At 38.6% G+C, this 26,921-nt stretch overlaps 1 protein-coding gene across 1 annotated transcript in view; it reads right to left on the bottom strand.

Annotated features, from left to right (window-relative positions):
- LOC120424630 (uncharacterized) overlaps positions 1–26,921 on the bottom strand; it is a 237,581-nt gene that overhangs the window by 145,528 nt on the left and 65,132 nt on the right. The window contains exons 3-4 of the mRNA XM_039588796.2: positions 17,386–17,587; positions 10,653–10,774 (exon numbers count right to left, since the gene is read on the bottom strand). Coding sequence (XP_039444730.1) covers positions 10,653–10,774; positions 17,386–17,587 — 324 coding nt within the window. The remainder of the gene's footprint in view (positions 1–10,652; positions 10,775–17,385; positions 17,588–26,921) is intronic.

Raw genomic sequence — 26,921 nt, forward strand, 5'->3', positions numbered from 1 at the left:
TGCGTGTTGACGCCACACGCCGCAATTCAAGTTGTCAAAATTTCAACCAATCAGAGTGTGGGTCCAAAATAGGTTCAACGATGTCTCCAAAATACATTCAATAAGTCCAAAATGCATCCAAAAAATGTTTTACTTGAAATGCTTATTACTATTAAATGGTTAAATTATTTTCATTTTTCAATAGAACACTTTGTTAAGCATAAATTAAGGCACAAAACAATCCTGAAACGAGCCAAATTAGTAAGACCTTTCCTGAGAACAATGGGAAATATGTTGCTGCTTTGCATAGTAGGTCCAAAATAGGGCCATATACCCTATTTCGTTGTTTGAGCATCACTTGTGTGAAGTTACTTTACTAAGCTGAAATGTGGACTACTTTTCAACAGCTGATTAGTTTAAAGATGGGAACAGAGTTTGCGGGTGCTAAAAAAAAACAAGTAAATCTACTGAAGAACGTATTAGACTATCACAAACAAACAAACTCGCAAAAAAAAACAAACTTTTTGACAGTTTGTCAGTTTGCCTGCTTTGTTTGTTTGTCTGCATTTGTAGGCAGAAACGTCATCGTTTGCGAGTTTGCCACAAACAAGTTTGCGAATTCGGAAACCTGGTAAACATGAAAAAGTGCGAGTTTGTTTGTTTGTCATAGTCTAATACGCCCTTGAAGGAAAAAAGTCACAAAATAAACTTTGTAATATCTTATAGGTGGGGGATAGTTAGAGGAAAAATCAAAATCGACTATATCTACGATTTTTTAAAATCAAAAAGCCAAAAGTTTTTTTTTATGTCTATTTTGTCCACTCTCTCCCGAAATCCCGGTGTTCCCCACCTTTCCGCATTACGACATGGATCCTGAGACGCGGCTACATTTCAAGAAAGCCAAGAAGGGGAGAGTTCGAAGATCCGATTTCAGATGCGTAGCTTCCAGAGTTTCTCGCACAGCTCCTGGAGAAGTCCCGGGCAGGGAGACCCGGAGAACGATAAATATTAATTCGATTTGATTTCATTAGCTGCGTGGAATTCCCAGAAGCAACTAGGGACCATCGACGAAATCGACATCGTCGTCTTGCCATGGCCAACACAGTGCGGCGTGGGACCAGGGGCCAGATAAATCTCGGTTTGGCACAAACATTTCGCCACATCAAGGTGAGGTGGGCTCATAAATAATGATGTTGTATTTGATGTTTAGAGGGGATTTTCCGGATTTTCACACAAAAAGTTATGCTATTCTGACATTTTGTAGGTCAAAAATATGAAAACTGCTTTATTCGACATAATTCCCTCTAAAAAAATAAGTGTGTATTTTGACACTCGAGAAAATTTGCTGTGAAAACTACACTCATGCAAACAAGAAAAATAACTGTTTAGAATTTACTTGGTATCGGGTACGGTGGGTCTCGTGGCGCAGGGGTAGCGGCTTCGGCTGCCGATCCCGATGATGCTATGAGACGCGGGTTCGATTCCCGCCTTATCCACTGAGCTTCTATCGGATGGTGAAGTAAAACGTCGGTCCCGGTTTCTCCTGTCTCGTCAGAGGCGCTGGAGCAGAAATCCCACGTTAGAGGAAGGCCATGCCCCGGGGGGCGTAGTGCCAATAGTTTCGTTTTTTTCGGGTATGCAATACTGAAAGCTGACAAAATTACAGTCTGAAAATAATAATTTAATCATCAACAAAAAAAATCAGTATCGATATAAATGACAACACATTTCATTGAGTCAGTTTCTCTAGAAAATATTGAACACATTCATCTACAAATTCTAGGAAAGACGGCAAATGCTTATTCAGCATTTCGAGCCAAACATTTCATTAGGGCACAAAACCAAAAACTGCCATTCGAGAAAAACGCTTGCAAAAAGTGGACAACTTGTTTCAATTCCTATTTAAAAAAGAAGCTTGACTGATGGCATTTTAACTGACGATTCGATAAATTACATCATTATCCTCAACTCTGCTTTAATGCTTCTTAATTTTTGTTGATTTTCGCAATAAAAATCATAATTTTAAAAAATCTCGTTATTAGGCCCTTTTAGCTTTCCAACTGCTGTTCATAATGGGCCCTTTCTAAATGCAATTTCGAAGAGAATTAAAAGGGCACTAAAGCGCTGTCGCCGGATTGATGTTTTGAATGATGTTTATGGGCCCTTTTGTTTAGTTAGAAATAATGAGGGATTCAGTGGAAATTTTGATAATTGGTGAAGTTTTGTGATTGAATGGTGTAGATAAGGTATGTAAAACATAAAAATTCTTCAAAAGAGTACTGAACAGCAGCCGCGGGACCGTATTAAATATTGTATTTCGACGAAGTTTTTTTCTGCAGAAATGCTTGGTGAAAAGTAAACCAAACTTCGTTTTGAAGTGAATTAGTGTTAAGAATGTATGAAAAGTACATTTTATAACACAAAAAGTTCCACAACTACTAAAAACTAGCGAAAAACAAAAGGGCACATATTAACATTTTTTTTTGGTTTGGAAAGAAAATTGTTATGTGCCCTTTTGTGTTTTTAATTTTTTGAATGGTAAATTGTTTGCTAACAATCTGATTCTTGGAGGGCATGTAGGGAGTGTACTAATGAATGGAATAGTGGAATAATCCCGAATGTTTACGTTTTGGTTTTGTGCCCTAATGAAATGTTTGGCTCGATTTTCCATTGAAAGAAACTTGTCCCTTTTTCCCCTAGAAAATAGGTGAAAACCAGGAAAAGCTCTGTTAGAGGGAAAAATATACTTTTCCCCCTTTCAAGCTGGAAGTTTACCAACGTCGGGTTGGATTCTTTCGCAATTGTTGCCCTTTTCCGTAAAAATTGTTGATACCCTCCGAGGAATTCCGAGGTGGAAATCAGACGGAGTGACGCGAAACAATTGCGAACCTTCCGGAGGCTTTGCCCAGTTGTAATAATTTATGCATTTTAATTAGCTTTGTGCGGAGCGGATGATTTCAGCTGGCAGGATTTCGGGGCAAATTTCGGTTACGAATTGAAAGATTTGGGTTTCTGGGGGGAACAGATTTGAGCCTTCTTCGTGGAATAACTCAGCCGTGAAACCACTTTTGTCAGCATAACGAAACATCGACCCTTTGGTCATCAAGTTGTGTCAACATGGTGGACAGTCAACGAAGGCAGAGTTGCTAAAATGTAACAATAAAATAAACAGTAATGTCTTTAAAAAGTCAAACATCGTCCAACATAGAGACAGCTCACAACGTTTAAGCGTGTAAATATGACAGTTCCTCTAGTTTTGACAGTTTACACTCATATTCGAGGATACTCAGCTTTCACGTTTTTCCACACATTTTTTTTTAAAAGAACATCGTTCACATCTCAGCAGACTGCACCGAAACGAAACCGCTAAGTACAAACCACTCAAATTGAGACAAATGACAGCCCATTAAAGGGACGTCCCGGAGGACGTCCACGCTGTCATGTCCCGTGACCGTTTGATGGCCCTTCCGGAAGAGGGGCAAACAAAGGATTCACGCTCACCAGTACGGTCTGGTAATCGCCAGTGTGAACAAGTTTTTCCTTGTAGACGGCGAGCTGTTTTAAGGGGACTCGGATTTGGTGAGCCATCAGGACATAAATTCTCATATTTTTAACTTCCGCTCAGGGGAGATTCCTCTGGTTGGGGCGATGCAACGTAAGCCGTCATGTGGCCAACAAAACGATCCTCGCGAATGGGACCCGTGGGGACAATTTTTTAGGAATACTGTTTTTTGGTATCTGCTGTTGGTTGAAGTTGGATTTCGTTCCGTATTTATTGGTTTTTGAACAGTATGCTTCATTTTAAATTTGTATTTTCGATATTAATCAATTAATTAATTAAGTTTGATCTAAGCAGGTCTCCACATGATTTCACGCATACAATATGCATTTCTTCAGAATCAGTATTCACCAAGTATTCACAAACAAAATCAACAGTTAGTTAGTTAGCTAGTTGTTTTTTTTTTAACGAGCCTTTCAGCCATAAACGCTGGTTTAGCTTGGATTTCAGAAGTCGCTCAAAGTCATCTTACGATTTCATTGTTTTACACAAGTCTCTAGTCTTTTTTGTTCATAATCTCTTATTTTTGAAAGTTCATAATTGAAACAAAAATTGAAAACTTTCATTTGTGTCAGATGTCAGTGTAATTGGCCAGCTCAAGGACAGCTGAATCAGCTTAATTTCAAAATTCAGTCAGCAACAAGGACTCCAACAATCCGGTACACACTTTTAGAGAAAAGTAAGTCAAGCAGTTTGCTGTACTTCCACTTTTCTTCCCCCTTTTAAGGACGACTTTTCCTGTGTGGAGAGTTTTTCCACCTCGACGAGTTTTGCCGCTCTTCTTGAAAGCAAGTCAAGAATTTAATTCCGGACTTCACTCGAGCTCTCCATCAACGACGGTACTGTAGACAACCACGATTCTCGTCCTCTCCTTTTTACGTGAAAAAAAAAGTTCCAAACAACTCACCGAAACTAAATAACCCAACCAAGAAGATGGAAAACTGCATATTGAAGCTAAAGTCCGTGATGGAAAAGCCTGGCTTCAGCAGCAGGGTGGAAAAGCGGAAAATTACAAAACCCTGCCACCACCGCCACCACCAAGCCAACCAATAGAAACTGTCACAACAATGCGAATTAACAGCGACAGGACGACACACTTTTCCGGAACCCGGCTGGCTTGATTTTCGGCTTGCAGGGAAACTAATTCTGGCAACTCGAAGTGGTTTGTCTCGGGAAAGTTGGGTGGTCTCTAGGGTGGTTCAACAAAATCATGAGTAATTATTAATTTTTTATTTAATTTAGCTGATATTTTTTTTTGACTTTCAGTTTGAATAATTTTGAAAATAACAAATTTTTTGATTCGTAAGGCAGACTTTATTAAATGATTTTTTTAACTGTTACATTTTTGATTAACAGCGGACTTCTTCCACACTGCCTATCACCAACAAATTACCTTCACTCTGCATTTGCTGCCCCAGTGACGTTTCCACCTCTCGGGTGTTCATTTCCTACGGAATGTTTTTTCCCTTTTTCCAAGTTTTTCGAAGCATTTCGCTTGGAGTATGTCTCCACTTGTGCAGCCACACACACACACACACACACACACACACACACACACACACACACACACACACACACACACACACACACACACACACACACACACACACACACACACACACACACAAGCGCAGCGCTTAACTCACTGTTGGTTGGTTGTAAGCCAAAAACGCCGACAACACTAGGCAACCATGCTGATGCTGCTGCACTCTGGTGGCGAATAGCTGGAAACTTGATGCAAGTGGCATCTCCCAGCTAGAGGAAGTAATTTTATTCATAATGAAAAATAAATGGCTTCTCAACAAGTTTTCGGTGGATTTGCTGGGATGTGTATGTGTGTGTGTGTGCGTGTGTTTTGTAATCTCTTTCTCTTGAAAGTTTATTACGTCATTTAGGAGATTGCGATTCATGGGGGCTTAAGCAAGTCAGCTTGTTTTAACGTGTCATATTAAAAACATCAGTAATTGCTTTAAATTCATAAAATTTCGATCAGGATTCCAAGTAATAAAGTAATAACCAATAATGAAGTTAAAAAAATCACGCAAACGCCGAAAAAGCTAATTTGATTGTTCCCTTGAATGTTTTGCAAATAATCGGTAAACTAGTGTTCGTTCCTTTTAGGTTTCCAGATAGCATGGAGGCAACCTCTTAATCTGGCACAGTCGAGACGAGATAGTTTAAATGAATTTTTCAACATTTTTTCCGAATAGTTTTGGTAAAATTTCGTATAGAGAATTTGCAGCAAAGCTAAAAGACACATGTAGCCACCTATGAACAATTAGCGTAAACCTATGATTTTTTGAAAAAATGTGTTTTTTCCTTCATAATTAACATTTTTATAAAACTTATGCCGGATTCAGATGAGAAAAATTATTTCCAACAATTTGGTGTACATTTTTCCAATATTTGTTTGATTTTTCTATGAGAAAACTGTAAATTTAGAAAAAGATAGTAATTTGGACTACTTGGCAAGAAAGTCTGTCAAAAATCAATAAAAATTGTTGAATATACGTTAACACATCTGTGAACAACTATATAACTGTTTATTTCATTGATATATACGGGGAAACTATTTTTTCGTGTTCCGAAACATGTTTTTTAAAGAAAAAGGTCACAAATTTTTGCGCGCCCAAATATTGATGTTCATTTCTTTAAAGCAAAAAATTTTTCTCGTCTTTTGCAACCAGTTTCATTAAGATTGATGCAGAGAATCATGAGAAATAAGCGATTTTGTTCTTCAATCCAGCAGAAAGGAATACGATTTTTGGCAAGTAACCTCATTTTGGCGCCACCTACATTTGAAACACAGTCGCGCTGCAAAACCTCAATGGTAATTACCTAGAGAACATTATAACCCTTGAAAAATAATAAAAATATGAAAATAGGCCTCATAGCGCCATTTTAAACATAAATCATAAATCATAAATAATAAATCATAAATCATAAATCATAAATCATAAATCATAAATCATAAATCATAAATCATAAATCATAAATCATAAATCATAAATCATAAATCATAAATCATAAATCATAAATCATAAATCATAAGTCATAAATCATAAATCATAAATCATAAATCATAAATCATAAATCATAAATCATAAATCATAAATCATAAATAATAAATCATTAATCATTAATCATAAATCATAAATCATAAATCATAAATCATAAATCATAAATCGTAAATCATAAATCATAAATCATAAATCATAAACCATAAATCATAAATCATAAATCATAAATCATAAATCATAAATCATAAATCATAAATCATAAATCATAAATCATACATCATTAATCATAAATCATAATGCATAAATCATAAATCATAAATCATAAATCATAAATCATAAATCATAAATCATAAATCATAAATCATAAATCATTAATCATAAATCATTAATCATAAATCATAAATCATAAATCATAAATCATAAATCATAAATCATAAATCATAAATCAAACAGCTAAAAAATCCTGTAAAATTCACTGTAAAATAACAAAAGTATCACTTTCATTCGTTGAGCTATCTGCAGTCAACCCCCCTAAAATTTACTCAACTCATAGAATGAAAAACAAATTCCCCATCCATGTAAATCCCGGCGCATTGTCCACGGAACAAAGAGCACAGCTCCGGGAGACAACCTCGACCATTTGTCCGGTCCTAATCCCGTGGACATTTTTTCTGCCCAAGCTCAGGACGACTAAATCGAACTCGGTCAGAATTTTCATGCTTGGGTTGTTCAAATTTTACAACGAAAAAAAACATCCTTCTGGTTGAATCCTGCCGGTTGCCCCGGACAAAGTCGAGAAATTTAGGAGGAGAAAGGACATTATGGGGTGGCAGTGTTAATAACGGGATAAATCGCAGCGAAACCTTTCTCAAGAGGGTGGGGGCGAGTACAATGAAATATTCTACTTCATGGAAATCATTGGGTTGAGACTTGGCTAAAGGAAAGCTTGGAAATAATCAAAGTAGGGTGTGTGTGAGCGCAATATTTTTTTTCTAGTGGGGACACAAATCGCATGCTGGTCATCGTTGAGGGCAAGCTATTGAACCGAAGAGGTTGGAGACAGGGATTCTGAAACTTTGAAAATTGATCTCTGAAACTACATCTAGCAAATATAAATAGAAAACCAATTTTCATTTGACAGTTTATTTTAGTGCCCATAAGAAAGATCGAGGGTTTTCAGTATGAGAAACATACATGACGGAAATGTCAAGCTCATATATGCGTTTATCTGGTCGGTCTGATGGCCGAGCGGGCTTAGGCGCCAGTCTTTACTATTGGTGCTGGATTTGAATCCCGTCGGTAGCATCATTATTTTGTGTTTACAAAAAAATGTACATGTAGTGTGTAATATCAAGCATCTTTTTTCACAAAGGTGATGTGCATGATTTTGCCCACCATCGGATTTTTTGCAGTCAATGTTGTTGTTGTTTATTTTATTACCGTGACTTTAACCTAGAGAGGTCATTCGTCAATTTGCAGTGAATGAAATTGCCAAAAATACTCATGTATGGGAAGAAGAGAAAGGGAGCTTTGAAATTTCAATGCTTTAAACCAATAAATGTGTAACGCAATAACTTTGTGCACCACTGCAATGAAGACAAAAACTGGCAAACAGTTTGGCCAGACGACCCACAAAAACGAACCTGGAAAGTGCTAACTGCACCGAGTACATGCCGAAATTTGAACTTTGGCCATCTCACGATGTCCTCGGGACAAGACCAGTCAAAAAAGTTCATGACTTGGAAGGAATGTCCAGCGACGTGAGTCCAACCAATCGCTTTTTTCCCCCTTCAAACTCTCAATGGCAAAGACTTGGGATTAGAGCGTCCAATTTCCCGTCCCGGGAAAAAAATTCCCGGGAATTCCCGGGATTTCCCGAAAAAATATATTTCCCGTTTCCCGGGAAATTTGTAAATTTCCCGGGAATTCCCGAAATTTAAGCAAAAGTACACATTTTCTATACTTTTTGGAAACATTTTTTTAGATGCTCAGAGAAAAAAAAATGAAGATGATTTTGTTCAATTAAATTTATTTTATAGCTCATATACAATTAATCAGATTGATATCTGATGATATCTGATAATATTAATTTTTGAAGCTACGGGAAAATTAAGTAAGCTTTTTCAAGAATATTTGGAGTTGTTTCATAAAAAAATATATTAAATTTAGAATGTTTACGTTTTTATTTACCATGATCTAATGAGTTGAAAATCAAACTGGTATCTTAACATTTTTAAAATAGTTTTGTGCAAGAAGAATTATTTAAATTCGTTGAACAAGAAATTACAATATGTAGTAAAAGAAAAATGGAGCACTGGTGTAACAATGGGTGTTAGAAGGTTAAATATCAAAACATGTTAGACATGATTGTGACATGATGTTAATTCCAAATATTTTAAAACATTGAGTCGTTTGAAGTAAAACAAACAAGAGAAGTTTGATTTTTGCTTTGCCATTTTGTCCAAGAACTGAAACCATTATGACTTTTTTTAGAAAAGTTATTTGTCATGAAAAACATAATTTCTGCATGTTTTTTTCCAACTTTTTGTATCAAACAACGCTCTCTTTTACTGGTCACAGAGGCAAGAAAATAATTTGTATGGTGTGGAGTATGGATTCATTTTAGGGGAAATTCTCGTAGGTTTCGCAGGTTAAGCACTCGCTCCTAACTCCATCCAATTTGCTATTTTTTTCTATTTAAACAACTAATTTTGCAAAACTTTTAAAAGTAACTTGCTTGCTCACTTCTTATTGAGCTATTTATCACTCTATTTCAGTTGAAATCGCCTTCAATGAGTTGTAATTGAACGTCAAAGTGCTGACCTGCCAACATAAGAGGTACGACGGAATTAGATGCTGTTCCACTACTCACTGTCTAATTACCTTGATAAAAAAATAAATGACATTATTTTTTGATTTATTGTAGAACTTATAAAATAAGAAAAAAATAACATTTTCTTGCAGTTTTATGATTTTTTACATGCACTCAAAAAAATGAGTTCGCGTAAACGTGAACAGAGTTCATGCCACCGGAAACCAGGAAGAAAACTGTTCAACTTTTATAGTGCATTGCACCATGAAAGTGAACAGTTTTCTTCCTGGTTCCCGTTGGCATGAACTCTGTTCACGTTTACGCGAACTCATGTTTTTGAGTGTGCAGTTAAGCTGTTAATTGATCTTCACACTTGTTTTAGCCTTTCAGTCGCTGTTCTAAACAACTTAGTTGCAGCAGAACCAAGATCAAAACAATTTTCAATAAATTTAAATTTCCCGGGAATTCCCGGGATTTCCCGGGAAATTGGTTGAAAATTTCCCGTTTCCCGGGAAATTTGTAACCCCGGGAAATTGGACGCTCTACTTGGGATTAGTTTTTCGGTATCGTCCTCCTTCCAGGTCGGTCGGTTGCATGTCCATTTCCAAACGTTATGATCTGCTCGGTTCCGTCGGTGGCCATTCAGTGGGATGGCCATACGGATTATGAACACACTGCAAACACACAGTTCTGGTGAGATTGGCAGTTTTTTCGTCTTCTCCACCTTCAAAGGGGGAAAAAATTACGGCAACAAGAAATTGAATTTTGGGAAACTGCATAGACGTGAATTTTGTGTTCTGTGCCGGCTGCAGTTGCAACTGCAGTAGAAGAAAAGCTATTTCGGGAGAGGAGCAGATGTCCTGCAAACGTTTGAGGAAGAAAGTTAAATTGTGTTGGAAACGAGCCAAGTTTGAAGTTTGTTTTTTTTTCCTGATATTAATAAGAAAATTGTTGGCAAACACTTTAGCTGTTTTCTTGGACCTTCAAGGAAGGGAAATACCAATTATTTCACAACAATGCATCCTTAAATGATAATTTTATCAATAACTGGAAATCGTACCTCAAAAGTACCCAGCTCCACTGACTCCGGCTTCGACTCCATAGCGCTGCATTCATGTGCAACAAATTTTGAAAGAATTGTTAACAGTGTAAATGCAAAGTTTTTGACTATTTTTTAAAGTCTTGCTATGTTGTTATGCATTTTAAAGATATAACGTAGTTTTTTTCAGTAAATTATCTCATTCTAACAACCCTTTTTTTAAAACCCGCCTCCTCAACCTACCTTCGACGACGCCGGTGTAGACCCGGGACAGGTCGTAATCGACCGGTCCCTCGGTGTTCTCGATCTGCACGTTTTGCGCGTACACCGAGGTCGGATCCTCGCGCAGCACCAGCCGGAAGTCACTGAAAGTAAACGGAAATAAATTATAAATTTACGGGTTATTATTTTTTTTTGTCGCAATCCACTTTAAAACTGCGATAGTTGGACATCGATTGTTGTGATCGACTTTTTTGCGAGTGTAGCTTTAATTTAAGTCTCTTTGAATGAGCGTGTAGGAACGGCGATAACTGCAATCTGTCAATGTATGCTTTATAGCATCCGCCATTATGGCGTGTTCCGTACGGATCTAAACTGCAGCAAGCGTTCCAGTTATTGAACAATGCTAAGCTAGTTAAGAGTTGTCTGCTTGCCACTCCAGTGGGTTTGCATTGCAGACAAGAGTTTAAAAGCCAATTTATGTTCACGGCAAGGGGATGGATGACAAGCTCGCCACATCCTTTCGACCGAGTCCGGGGTTTCCAGGATACACGGTGACAATGACAACCATCGTCGGCGGCAACCGTACAAGGATATCACTGCTGTGACGACATGCTCGTTTTCCCTGTGGTTGCTATTTTAACCACACAGAACATCCGCCGCCAAGTTTGAGTTCAACACATTGTCTACGGGTCGAGCAGCAATTCTCCGGAACGGTAATACCACGGGATTGAAAACTCCCACAGCAATTCTGAGGCTCTGATTAATCAGCTTGGACGTCGCGGTGGCGTCATCAAGTTGACATTTGCCAATAGTGTTTTCTTCTACGGAACAGCATACCAAGCCACCAATTGTCTGGTACGAGTTCCCTGGAAATGGTCCTGACTCTAGTTTAATGAATGTCAGATTTACTGTATCACATAATTGTTCAAACGAATTTTTCCAATGGGTATTCTTCGTTAGAAGTGTTAGCTGTCAACCTATTCCACAAGTGCACGCTTGGAAAGTTACCAGAAACCCAACAACCCATTTTAGATTCCAACGCACCGCTGACAACTGCGTAGGACAGAACGATAGTTTCACTGTAAATTCAGAAAGCTTAAAATCGATTCAGCCTCTATGATGATTTGAATTGATTGTCCAAATTGAAAAGCTGCTTCATGTGAGCGCTCCCGGAATTGGCAGGTGGTCAGATTGACGGGATTTTCACGCGCTGCTGCTGGTTCCCGTGACGACATAATGGACTTTGGTGCAGTTGCAGCTCAATGGAAAGTAATTATAATTATTGATACGGTGGGCGCAGGTTGCGACTTTAAATAATTAAGCTGTCAGCTGGGATTTTGGACAACATTCTTTTATTTCAACCAAATAAATGAAAAAGAATTGAGGTATTAAACGCTCACAAAAGTTGTAAAAAATAGGTTTAAGTGTATTCAAACCTATGGAATTATTATTTTTTATCTTCTAAATTGAAACTGCATCAATTCTACCATTCCTGACATGGAAGGTCTAATGTTACACTTCTAAATGAGTTTGGTTAGCTCTCAAAAAAGCTTCCTAGAAGATTACGTCGTCCAGATTAAAAATTATGTCTAACTACAATCATAAACCTGCGCTAGACACACCGTCAAAAGGTTGTCCAAGTCTTGTTACTCATTTCCTTGTGGGCATAAAAAAAACATACGCCAAGGGTGGCCAACGAAACTTTTCGGCTTTTCCGTGTGTTTTATCGCCGGTTTTACGCCGTTCTGTTGGAAAATAGTCTACTTTAGCACTCCCCTTTGCCCTTGCATTCCTTCCCTTCAAAATGGGGCATTTTGGACCCGGAAGATGGCCGGAAACTTTGTCAAGCTTTCGGCTTGCTTGCCGGCACCAATGTACTAACTTTCGCAGCAACCCGAGATAGTCCGAGGGAAGCCCACTGGATCAGAGTTGAAAGTTTTCTAGTACCGTCATGTGGAGAGAGCTGTTAAAAATGAAGAATACTTTTCTTAAAAGTAAAAAAAACTTCAGATTTAAATGCTATGAAGTTGATTGGTACATTTAATTACAAATGAAAAAAACAGTCCACTACATATATTTGTTACTCAGGTGGTACGTCGATGGGTGCTAATAAATCTCGCAATTAAAAAAAGGAACTTGTCATGGAAAGCAAAGCTAAAAGATTCAATACGCTTCACACCATTCAATTAAATAAGAGCTTGATTTTTTTTTTCTTTCCCGAGCAGGCGGAAATAACTGGAAAAGTTCAAATTCTGTTATTGTCAGGAAGTCAGAACTTGTTATTGAATCACCCAGATTAGATGTTATAATCACACAAAATAATAACAGAGACTTGTTCGAAAAACAACTCATTCTGTTATCAAAAATTATTACAAGAAAATGCGATAACAGAGAAAAAAATTTCCCTTTAACTCAATAGTATTGATGAGATATGTTTTTGCGCTAGTAAATAACTGATTTTGATATTGATTTTTTATTATATGCTACTTATACAATTTTTATATTATTCCTTGATTCCATTTAAATATTACATACTTTCAAAAGTTGAATAAAAACAGACAACTTAAAAATTTTGTTCAACATTTGAAAAAATGTAAAATGAAATTTAACAGAGACCAGGCAAAATATCCAAGTGAGTAAATAACCAAAATATTGTTAAAGTTCTAGTTATTAAATAATAATAAAATATTTCGCTATGTACAACATTTTCGATCTAACTGTGGGTCGATAATCCAATAATTAAAAGAATATTAGAATATTCCAATATCAATAATTAAAAGGGGATCGAAAAGCCATGCGCGAGATTGGACGTGAAATTTGTTCGATGCCGAAAATTTGACGTTTTTCTTCGGTTTAGAGTTATTTTTCATTGCCAAATTCCAAGAAAGTTTCTGATGTTTTTTTTTCGGATTTGTTTGTGCTGTAAGTGAATCTACATGCTGTAGACAAAAATGAAGCTCTGCGTGGTTTTTTTTCGTGTGACGTAACGGAAAGTATTTCCGTTTAGTTCCAGCCGTTCCGGCAAGGCCAGAAGTTGTTCACAACCCGCGGATGCCTGGATTCGATGCTGTTCTAGTGAAGCAACAGCATCGTATTCGATGTATATTCAGTTTGTCGAATGCTTTGGAGACCCTTGGTGAGATCTTTCCATAGGTTTTTTTTTGCTAGATAATTCATATTATATTCTATTTATCAAATGAAATACCCTTCCTATCTCACCCCATCTTCCATGTCCTTAATCCAATTCCACCCCCCCCCCCTCCTCCCTCTTCCCCTTCCTAAAATAATAATAATTACTTGACAAATTTACACTTACACACCCAACCACAACTCATTCGGAGCGTTTGGTACGGTATGTCCACGCATCCTTCCTCCCCTGTTGATTCTGTGAAATGTGATCCGTTCTCAGAATCTGTCTCGCGGTAAACACAACGCAGTAGGGCTGGCCGTTTTAATTTTTGCAATTCATTTTCGGGTGTTCTCGGATGAACTGCAATTATTAATATTGTCAAGAAAAGTGCTTGGGGCATAATCTAATCACAAGACTTTCCAGCATGCTTTCATCGGACTGGCTTCGTTTGTGTTAGATTAGATAGATTAGAATATTCCAACATCAATAATTAAAAGCATCAACTTTTAAAATTTTCACTTTCATGTCCAAAATAATGTCCTTGGCAAAATTGGTCAAAATGTTCTTATTGTTCTGGCCATATTAACCAAAATAAAAAATAATAACAAATTGGGCAATGGACACTTAGAAAACTTCCGAACAAATTGTTGTATTCCTTAGGAAGTATATCAATAATTTTAACAATCAACTTTCAAATTCTTCACTTTTAAAAAAAGTTTTGGTTTACAGACCACATTTCATGGCCAAAATAATGTCCTTGGCAAAATTGGTCAAAATTTTCCCATAGTTCTGGCCATATTAAACTAAATAAAAAATAATAAAAATTGGGTTATGACGAACTGGTCGAAATTTTCCCATAGTGAAAGTAAAGTTCAACAATACAAAATAATAAAAAAATAGGTTATGACAGATGATTGTTTTTTTTTTTAGTTGGAATATCACATGAATAACGCGATTTTCCATATTCCATGCTTTGAGTTGATAAGTGTTGGGAATGTTATTATTTATTTCTTCTTATTACCGATGATCAGTGCTGAAAATGTCAGGGGTCATGACGCGAAAATCGGCGACGCTGACACGAATTTTTCAGATCCATTCACTGAACCCCAAAACCATTACACATGTATACAAAAAGTTTGTATTAATGCGTGGAAATGTAATTTTGAATATAAGTTATGGTTGTTTTAAGTGTTTTGCACAGTCTAGAACCATTCAATTGTTTAAAATAGTCAAAATAGTGTTTAAAGAGGATTTTACGAGTCAGTCATATGACACGAATTGAGTGAGTGTTGCTCATTTTTTCACGTCTCTCATTCTCCAGCAGCCGACCGGCACGAGTCAGGCGGCAGTGTTTGAACAGACACAGTAGGCTTACAGTACCATGCTAGCAGTGAACTGACATTTTGGTTTGCTTCATGTTTACGCTGGGTTGGAAACTTTTTGCAGGCCTGCCGATGATTATGACTTTCTGATAACAAAATTAATATTTTAACCGGACTTGATATTGAAATGACCTCCGTTTTGTTACTCCCACCTGCCCGGGTCTAAGCGTTTATGTGCTCCTCTTATGACTTCGTAGCTTGGATGGCACGTTAAGCACATATTTTATTAGACATTGATGAAAAAGCACTAAATTTTTAATACTGAACACAGTGACATAGGTAAAAATCGTTGTAAAAGGTGTGTTATAAAAAATGCCGAAAAATATTTGTTTTTAATTAATTTGTCCACTTAACCCCACCGTACAGTCTTCGTAGTTCATCGTTGTCTTGTTTAAGGCGCCACCGCAACGCAGGAAAGGCCGAAACACTTGCTGAAATATTATAGGAAAACTTTTTCCGGGTTGGCTGTACGACCGATGTTAACTTGGCCTCGTTTTTTATGGCCCAAAGTTTAAAATTTGCTTCCAACAGATGATTCTTCATGGGACAGGAAAGTTGTATCGCTTGCAAAACCCCGGTGACGACGACCAAAGTGACCCATATGGTGGAAAAGGTTATCTCGAAATAAGCTTTCATTGTGATGTTAAATTGAAAGACTTTATTGAAGAAGTTGTGGAAAGTTGATCGCGTTTGGGTAAAATATTGCTGATTTTGAAATAAATTTAGTCACACACTGCAAAATTTGCTTCCAAACAAAATTTCAATTATTCTTGTTCCCTAAGCTTTCAACCAAAAGCTCCCGTCGCAAAACCAATTCAAAAGCAACTTTTAATCTTCCCCTCCTTGCTCGAGGAAAATCTTCAAGGTTTCGTAATTAGAAGCACTTCAGCGTCTTCCTCCCGGCTCACAAGAAGAAAACGGCAAAAAAATACTTCCCAACACACCATTCATCAAAGGAAAGTGACACCCGCAAGACTATGAATACGGTATAAGAAGCTTACCTGTACCTGGAGAAAAGCTCAACGTCGCGGCGCGAAACTTGAGATCGTTGAGCTTTGCGACGCCACTGCCATCGTCTTGGGTGCGATTCATGTGGCTTAATTTTGAGCTTATGAGGAAGAAGAACACAGATTTCTTGCTGCTGGGGCTCGATCACACACACACGCACACACTCATTAAATGAGGGAAACAGCGGAAAAATGGCTTTCCCGGGAAGCCGTCACGTGTTGTTGGTATGGAAAATTGTAGGGTAAATTTAAAATAGTGGCTTTTATAGAAAAAATCTTCCTTTCATACAATGTTTCCACATGTTGGTGGTGGTTTCCAAAAATAAACAGAAGATTACGCGACGTTTGATTTTTTGTCTGTAACTGTATTGGTGAGATTTAAACTCTTCGCAAAAATCTAGACATTTTTTTATTTAAAAAGAAAAAAAAACTCTTGAACATTTCTCACCATGAGTGCTCACTCTCAGTAAAACTTCTTTCATGAGGAATCTTTAATTGCTGGGCAAAAGTAAAATGAGCTATTTGTTAAATTGATTTGTTGAAATTAATTGTGTTATGTGTTAAAATTAGTTTTCGAATTCTTTACTGTTATATAATCCATGTTTTTTTAATCACCTTAATAAAAAAAAGTAATTAAAAAGAGTATCGCAGGGTTTTATTATTTTACTACAATGTTGCAATCACCCCTAAACGTCAGATCCTTTGACATTGAGAAGAGTCCAATTTAATGGATCAATTCCAGCTGACTGCCGTGAAAACGATTCCTTCTTTAGAAGAAGACGAATCAGCTTTCCCTGTATGCTTCATAATTCAAAACAAGCGGGAGGAGACGAAAATTCACACCCGAAGAGGGATAAAAGTTGAGAGAACTTGTGTCTTCCAGCCCGCTTTGTGGTAGAGGGAATTTTGGCTGAAAAGTTTCTTAGTGATTAGTGTGCGACTAGAGAGGGAAGTTTCGCAAGATTTTAATTAAGCTCGAACGAGTTAACATGTTGTTCTGTGGTGAGCTTGCTTGATGGCATTGGGGATTTAGGGCTTTTGAGGTCCCGGTTGGGAAAATTTTCGTAGCAAGAACTGTCAACCGTGGAGCCATTATGGCGAATGCTATAAAAAGTGACAAATTTAACTTACGCTTTTGTTTCTTTAATAATGCTAGCAATAAGAATCGACAAACGTCAAACAGTGCCATAATGGCCGCTGCTATAAAACGAGAACTAAATCTATTTGGCACTTACCGATCGTGGGCCCGAAAGTTGAGCCGGACCACGTTGGCGGGGCCGTAGCTGGCCGCCCCGTGGTCATAGTTGACGCTCCGTCGCCGCCTCCGGTGGGCCTCGTGGTGCCGGTGGGCCACCTCCAGCTGGGCCCGGTCGAACCGCGCCGGTTCCCAGTGCTTGATGAATGGATTTATCGCACGCAGTGACGCCAAAATGGGATCTGCAATTGACAGCGCGAGAGAGAAAGAGACACGTTATTGAAAGCGAATCAAATTAATACGATGAATTCGTCAGCTGAAAAGCCGCGAGGCATTCAGCTTTTATTTGTGGAGTTTTTTGAAAGATGAATGATAGACGGGTGCAAACTAGCGTGCGTCAAATTCACACGATGCAAAGGGTTGGTGTTCCCATTTTAGGCACAGGCATTTTATTTCAGTTTAAAAATGATAAGTTAATTTTTTTTTTAAGACGGTTCCTCGACCTATCTTTAAACTTCAAATAAAATTCCACATTAAGGAATCAAGAAATTAAAATAATACATCTCGACATTTTTCAGTTGATTTCAGTAAACGCTTCAGTTTTGTCAAGGTATGACAGATTTGGGATCCCTGAACACGCTCCAATCGACAGAATTGAATGTTAGTGAATTTCCTGACAATGAATATAAAATTTACCCGAAATTTTCAGTTTTATTTATTTTCAGGAAATTCACTAAAATTCGATTATGTCGATTGGAGCGTGTTTAGGGAGCCCAAATTTATCATACCTTGACGAAACTGTAGCGTTTACTGACATCACACGGCGTATTTTCTAGAATAAACTTTATAATCGAATCTTTGGATAATCGAATCCCAAAAAAATGTTCTTTTTTTATTGTCAAGCTTTAGTAAGACCCCTAAACTACGTTTCAGTTATTTAAGTATTAAATATTAAATATTCAAAAAATGCATTTTACTAATTAAATAAAGCAATAAGTATTAAATAAGCAATAAACTATTGAATTTTGACTGCTATAGGGTCGCAAAACTTGAATTTGATTTTAAAAATAAGAAAAAATAAAAATACAAAAATACGTGATTCGATTATCCGATGTCCCATATAAACCTTTGGATAATCGAACCTCGGATAATCGAAACTTCGGATAATTTAGTTTGGACTGTAGTCAAAAAATAGTCATCACTACTTTCAAAAAAGCCTTATAAAAAAATCATGCTCGATTGGAGCGTGTTCAAGGATCAAACCTTGACAAAACTGAAGCGTTTACTGACGTAAACTTCAAAAAATGTATAGTTGTGTAACTTGAAATATTAAAAATTGAGAGTTTCTAAATTTAAATTGCCACACGTTAAAATAGATTACTTTACCATTTAAGTGCATCAACATTCCTGAAATAACTTCAATCAAAGAGTGGACTTCCAGCTGAGTGCATGCATAAATCAATTTTTCGTCCTAACACACATTCCAGAGCACACATTCTCCATTAGCAGCCATTCAGCGTTGGGGTGGGACGATATTCATAGGCCTTTTGTCAAAATGAAAAAAAAAACGACTTTTCGATTGACTGCAAAAACTCAACGGGGCAAGCTGGATCAATAACCAGCCACTCCTTTATCCCTACGGGGATGATGATGGTGGCGCCCCGTTTCCGATGCCGGATTTGAATGCCAATAAAAACATCACTGGATTGAACGGGGAAGGATATGAATATAAATCTCCTCTGATATGACCGTGCAGTGGCTTTTCTGACGCGGACGTCACCGACGTTACCGCTGGGAAAATGGACGATTTTGAAAACGGTTTCTTGATTTAAAAATACAGAACAAAATTATGGTAATATTCATCTGGAAATGATGACAGATTTTGTGTCGAAAAAAATGATTAATTTTACCTCTGAAAATGATGAATTTTCATCAGTTTTTGATGAATAATCATCAGGATCTCATTTTTACACATTTTTTAAGTAATATTACACAAAAAAATGTAATATTCAACCAACCAAATTTTTTACCTTACTAAAGTCAACTTTTTTTCTGTGAAGTTTAAATTTTACAAGATATGTTTTCAAGCTTTATTATCAAAAATATTACGTTTAACTTAACAATTTCTGCTTCCTAATAAAGAAAAAAAATCAAATAACGTTCCTAGCCAAGGGTCACGATTTCGGCTAAGAAAAGTCATCGTTCCAAGAAAACCTTCAACCTGCCCTCGAGGGAGCAACATTGTCCGGAGTGCTCATCAATCACCGTGACTCACCTAACTTTGGCACAAGATCGAATTCCACCGTCATCTCACGCTGGTCTGCGGCTAAAATCACGACCCAAACGATGATAACTTCATGAGCCGGCAGTGCTGACAGAGTCTTTAGGTCAAGTTCAAGGCTGGAAATACCCGCAACTAGCTCGGAGACTTGGCATAAACACCTGTTCTCGTGACGTTGTTTGAAATTGACACTCATTAGTGAGCTTGATGTGGTGGTTGACTAAATTGGGTAGTTTCCCGCTTAATTTAAATTTGTTTAAATTAAATAATATTTGAAAACCAGCTCAACTGAAAAATATTTGAAAAAAAAAAATCCTCTTTATATTTGAAAAATATTGTTTAGGAAAATTCTTCTTCCAAAAATCTAAATTTCATCAAGATAACGCGTAAAAGAAGCTTAACTGTCAAATTTAATCACAGTCAATCAGCGGGATGGCAGGTGGGCGTCAAGCCAAGGTGAATAAGATATGCTCCTTTTTTTTGCGAGTGTGTTGCAGGTGAGAATTTGATAAATGATAGGCTCTTCAGGATGACTAGCTTCTCGCTCTCAATTCTGTTTGTTTTAAGAAAATTATACCGGCATTCAGATCGGGACTGGCAACACCAGCCAGCAACAGTCAAGTGTTCGGAGCTCTTCAAACTTTTCGATTTTTTTCGCCGTAAATTACCGTGATTACCCGCGAGTTTGCTCCTCCAGCATGCCAAGGGCCGGCCGTGGCCGAGGCAGTTCGAGTGCGGCCTCGAAAAACCCGCGAAGTTCATCAACCGGCAGAGTGCAGAAAGGTAAACATACCAACGCCGCATCGACCGCCATCGCGCACGGGAGCGTGCCCGGTGACGTCACCGATCCTTCATTTTTACACGTGTCATACCGTCCACGTGAGTCCCCAGTACGGACGAGACAATCGACCCGGGCATCCGGAAGCACTTCCGGCCAGCAGCAGCAGCAGCAGTCCACCAGCACTACGACAACAACCACTTCCAACGTTCCCACCAGCAACGAATTTGAGATGCTGAGTGGAGATGAAAACAACACCGACAGTGACAGCAGCAATGCTGACGACGACGATGACGATGATGAACTTGCGCGCAGGCAAGAAAAGACGAAAAATTGTAATTCTCCGAAGGAACGACGACCACCTCCAATTTTTGTTTTGGATACGTTGGCGGATGATGTTGACGAGTTGCTTGAGGGACTCCAATATTGTCTCAAAATTAGCAAAACTTCTGTGCAAGTCGAAATGCAGCTTCTTGTGGGTAAGCTGCATTTCGACTTGGTGGTGAAGAAGTTGAAGTTGCGAAACTTCAAATTCTTCACATTTGACCCTGCAGAGAAGGTCCCAGTGAAGATCGTCCTTCAGGGATATCCGGACCGCCCGATCTCCGACCTGGAAGAACACCTGACGGGCGTCAAGGTAAAGCCTCGAGAGATAAAGGTGCTCTCGAAATCGACTACAGTGACAGGTACGTACACTTTGTACCTCCTGTACTTCGATCGTGGGTCCGTCAAAATCCAGGATCTACGGCGGATTAAAGCACTGGACGGCTTCTTCGTGACGTGGCGATTCTACACGAAAAATCCGACCGACGCAGCGCAATGCCACCGCTGTCAAAAATTCGGACACGGTTCCAGAAACTGCAATCTTCCACCCCGGTGCGTAAAGTGCGGTGAGACCCACTTCACCGAAAGGTGCAATCTTCCGCGGAAAGACCAGCTGGGGGAAAACGCCCAGCAGCACAAAGCGCGCGTCAAGTGCGCGAACTGTGGTGGAAACCACACGGCGAATTTCCGTGGCTGTGCCGCGCGGAAAAAGTACCTCGAGGAGCAGGACAAGAAGAAGAAAGCGCCAGCGTCCCGCCAACCTCCGAAGACTTCGAGCTCGAACGCTGCAGCAGCTGGCGGCGGAGCGGTTCAATCGACCAACCCAGCGTTCCCTCCCGGTTGGGGAGGTTCGTACGCTAGAGTAGCCGCTTCTGGGGGCGGTTCTCTCCCGGGACAAGCTGATGTTACCGGTGATGACCTCTTCACGCTTCCTGAGTTTTTCGCCCTTGCTGGAGAGATGCTCACGCGCTTTCGTGCCTGCCGAAACAAGGCAGAACAATTCCAAGCTCTCAGTGAGCTGATGATGAAGTACATCTACAACGGATAAGCTGCCTTGTGCAGTGAAGCTTTTCGACGTCAATAGACAAAACATACTGTGATTTAGTTATAAGCTTTTCTATTTCTATCCTTTTCCTTAGTAAATCTAGAAGGTTTTTTTTTTTAATTTTTCCTTCTCTTGCCAAATCCATTGTTAGAATATCCAATTACATCAAAATGAATTATAGTTCAAATCATAGTTGAAAGGAACTCCAAAACTCTATTAGGTTATAAGAAATACGGAATTGTTAATTGATTATTTACTAATAAAATAAATTGAATTGAATTGAATACCGGCATTCAGTTGAGGTGTTTGACTTGAGAGCTTTTGAAGTGTGGGCTCAAACGTCTGAAAGGCGCTTGGAAGCTTCTTGGAACTCATAAGAAGGCTCGTTAAAGATAAAGACTCGGGATTATGTGCTAAAAAAGGGCTTGTTTTGCCTAAAAAAAAAATTTTTTTTAAGAACTGAATATGCATATGTTATAATTAAATACCACCACTAAATAATTTACTTTTACCAAATGTAGGTCGTAGCTTTTCTCTCCAATGGCAGTCTTAAATCTGCAGTAGAAGTGGGCTTTTCCAGATATTTTTCCTTGTCGTAATGACACCACCATCAACTTTTATGCGGTTTTGTAAGTACTATATACTCGCACCTACTTTGGCACTCCCACGACTTCCCGTACACACGTGTCTCTCTCGTTTCCCACTTCCCGATATTCACTTTATTATTAGTTTCGTTGTTTCCAGCTTGGAACAAATGTGTGTGCGTGTGTTCTAAACCCTAACCTCTACAACACGAAAAATGGTAAAGTGTCAGCCCGGCACCACCACAAGGTATGCAAAGCACGTGCCACTGTGACAGCTTTTTTCCAAAGTTTGCTTCTTCCTTTTCTGTGCGTTCGTCACAGTATTACCGCACTAAATACTGGGGAAGCAGGCAGGTTTTTATTTGCGCACACGAAAGCTTAAAGTGGGTGGGAAATCGATTTTTGGTCCTTGCTTTCCACGGGAAATTGTGTTTTAATTTTACTTCTTGTTGTTTTTTTTTTTTGTTAAACTCAGTGTTGAAATAACACTGAAAAATTGATAGAAGCTAAAAATAATGTTACACACATTGAAAAAATAATTGTTAAAGCTCGCATGAACAGCACTGAAAAAGGGCCAAAACGATGTAAACCTTTAATAGTTCTAGCCTTCTCTCCACAACAACCATTGGATCATAAATTTTGCTCCACTTTCACCCAGAGTCGTAAAACGATCCCAACTTACCCCTTGCTAGAAGGAATTAGCACTTCAGATCGAAGCCCCAACCACTTCCTAAAGTATCTAACGAGCAAATGATTGATACTTGTACGTCCTGTCAAGGAGAAAGTGGATGGGGACGGAGAAGAGAGAAGTCTGCGGTTTCCCACAAAAACCTCAACGAGTCTAATCCTGGCCCCCGTAGGTACAACGCTTCTTCAGAAAGATGAGAAACGCATCTTCGGGGTCGAGTTTATCTTCTCTTTGAAGGAAACAAAAGGGCGTAAGTGTGTGAGTCTATGTTAATTAAGGCTCAGCAGCTGACTGGCCACCCTTTCCTACCAGAGGGATAAAAGGACCACAAACAGCACGATTGACCGACCCTCTTTCAGTCGAACTCTCCAACACATATCCGGACTTCATCGCACGGGCCTCCATGTCAGCAGTTTCGGTCCTGAATACTAATGAAATGTTGTTGTTGCCTAAAGTTAAGCCTAGCCTCACTTTTTACGTTCAAGGGGTTCGTTAGAACGCCTAATTTGAAATAAATTGTTGAGAAGCATTGATTTCTCGTCGCTTGTGTGCTATCGTGTGACACGTCTCCTGTAAAAGATAGGACGTGTCACAAGATAGCATACAAGCGGCGATCTACTGTCTTCTGAGGTATCAAATGACTTTTGAGAGATCAACTGACTTCATTGAGTCAGGTCAACTGACATTGTAGAGATCGTCTGTTTTCCTTGAGGTAAACTAACATCATTTGGATTCAATGGCTAATTTAAGATCGACTAAGTATCGATCGACGTTAAAGTCTTCAAACTTCAAAGAGATCAACGTACCTCGTTGAGTTTGACTAACTTCGCTAAAATCCACTAATTTTGTTGAAATTTCCGGAGTTTGATAGAAGCAGCTCTGTTTACTGAAAACAACTGACATACTATTTTTCCAAGAAATCATTGTTCCTGTCTGGCGTGCCCTTCATAGTTCGATTCAATCCTATAAAAAATATGACTCAAAATCCTTTCAATCTTTCCAAAAGGGTTCTTTGCAAAAGATAGGACTATTCAATCGGTTCCAGCTACAAATGATGATGGTCGGGCAGAGATTTGCCGAACGAGGGTTTGGAATGGAATGCTAGGAAATGGTACCGTTTAGCACCTTCAACTGTTTAGTGTTTAGGACTGACTTTTAGGTGATATGTGGAGGGTTGGCTTTTGCAAGTCAGTACTCCGGAGAGCTTTACGGGGCATTGTGGTTTTAAGCGGTGAAGTGAAAATCACACGGCATATGGATAGATCTAGCTGGATTAGTGATTATTTCAGCATTGTCAACGTGTTAACACTTATAAAATTGAAAATTTACCAAGCAATTTTTTCGGGGCATCCTGGAGAATGCTTTAGGTTGATTACACCTTGCTTTTTATTTAATTATTATATTTTGCAGTGCAACGTCACGTTGAAACATCAAAAACATAAAATTAGCCAGATCCACTGGACGATTCATTGCAATGGACTGATTTTGAACTCTTATGTTCTAAAAATCGTCGGGACTCCTAAAGAATGGGATCACATCACAGAAAAACACGCAAATGTGTTTACTCAAATCCAAGAAATAATTTAGACCAACGTATTCACTTCAAATTCTCCAGCTTCTGTTAAGGTCAACAAGTAATCATCAAGACCTTTATAACCTCGTACCGCGTACTAATGAAGGCATTCTCGGTCGGTACTTAACCTCGCCGACGATGTTCATGCTAAGACACATCACATTTCACATCGTCGGGTCTACCTACCTCCTGGTAAATATTTCCATCACACCAACATCCAGCTTGGTTGTCTGCTGATGCCACGCAACATAAAGTTACCCCCGTGAGAAGTAATTAACTCTTGCACACAAATATACACACACGTGGACCTGTTTGCACTAATTTACTTTCCGCACGGGGGCAACAACACCGAATATAATAACCATCGCACATTCTAACCTTCAATGTGAAGGAATTTCTCTGCATGTTTTGAATCATTATCTGTTTTGAAATGTTTATTAAAACTAGTTTTTATTCTTGTATAAATCCGTCTTTAAAAGTATGTTTTCTTCTATTAAAAAATTTAAGAAATGTGAAAAACAAACAAACAGAGAACAAATCGCTAATTACTCGTCAGGGTTAACTCCGATCGTTTTGCGGTCTTCGACAAAGTTGTTTATCATAAAATGTTACATAGAAATCTCACACTTGACAATGATCCGACACATTCAACGCCACCTTTTGGTTGAATTTTTTGCTTTTCCCCATTCATTTCACATAAAGAATCGAGCCAGAGGGTATCTCTTGAGATTAAAAAAAAAAAACAATTTTTCTTGTCTCCCTAATGCATGCTCACACAAGCTCACTGAAACAACGTGAGTAAAAAAATCAGAACCAATAAAAAAACAAATTTAACAAAACACATCCCATCACTGCATCTCTAGTAACAAACTCTCTCTCTTTAAAAAAAATACAAGGTCATTATGTAAAAAAATCGATTCTGACCTTGAAACACCTTAAACACAACAAATGAAAAACTACAAAAGCAAAGGAAAACACTAACACGTGCACGATGCCACACAAAATAAAAACCAAAAATCAATTTCTCTTCTGTCTTTCCATACCGGTCAGTTATTGATGCGGGAAAGGGCCGGGGGACAACCTATCAGTAACGGTCTTTGTTCCGGTAGTCCAAAAGATGACACCGAAAAAAAAAATCAGAAATGAAAGAAAATCACGTGGCTATTCATAATATCAACACAATTCTTCTAGTCTGGATATCTTCCGATTTGTTAGGAAAACTCGGTAACATTGCGAAAGCGTGCATTTCTGACAGCTCGATCTGTCAAAAGTACACACAGATCGAAATATGCTCAAAAATTGTTTAGCTATATCGGTCTCCTATTCAAACTCCATCCAAATCCATGGTGACAAACCCGTTGGCGTACGGCATTAATTGCAAACTTAATTAAAAGTGACTCGCCCCGTCATCGTCGTTTTCCTCTCATTCACAGCTCAAGCAAAATAAGCCAAATTCAAAAACTTCCGGTCAAATGTTTGCGGTTTCCGGTTTGCTCCGATTAGCTGGCTGCACTACTTTTGACCGCTAGTTGAGTAAGGTTAGAGTTCGTGTGACGAGGTTAGGTTAGGTTAAAAGTAAGTTTGCGAGTGCTCAATCTAATTTTGTCAATTTTCGAAAGTTTTTTCGTAAACGGGTCGACACTTTAATTGCCACCACTCAAATCAAGCTCCGCGAGAGCTTCCGGGCGTGAACTTTCACACTTCTTCCCGACTAGCGAGAAGCAGGCAAAGTTTAAAATCCTTTCCGTATTGTTTTGTTGCTGCTTTGTTTGTGTGCTCTTTCACGATTCACAAACAATACCGGAAACACAATGGCACAATCCCGCGGAAACAATGGAGGAGTCAAGTACGCGAAAGCTTTCCTGCATTGTTGCTGGTGTTGTAGCGAGTGAAAGTTTAATTTCTTTGAAAACGGGGGTTGGGACCATCCATAAACCACGTGGACACTTTAGGGGGGGGGGGGTATGGCGATTGTCCACGATCCATACAAAAAAGATTTTTTTGTATGGACAATTGTCCACGAAGGGGGGGGGGGGGGGGGTAAAAGATTCCCAAAAAAGTGTCCACGTGGTTTATGGATGGTCCCGTTCTTCTCAAGGCTCTGGTTAAAAAAGGATAGCTGAGAATGCGAGTGAAACTGTTGTTAAAGTGTCTGGTCGAGCTAATTGCGGGATAATTGAGGAAATTTGAGAGAATTGAAAATTTTCCCTTCAAAAAAGGAAGAGTGAAAAAAAAGTTCAAAGGTCATACTTTCAATGTTAAATGCAAGTGTTGCGAATAGCTATTGAAGATTAAATTGGTAC

This window comes from Culex pipiens, chromosome 1 (genome assembly GCF_016801865.2).
Source record: "Culex pipiens pallens isolate TS chromosome 1, TS_CPP_V2, whole genome shotgun sequence".
Taxonomy (NCBI): Eukaryota; Metazoa; Arthropoda; class Insecta; order Diptera; family Culicidae; genus Culex; species Culex pipiens.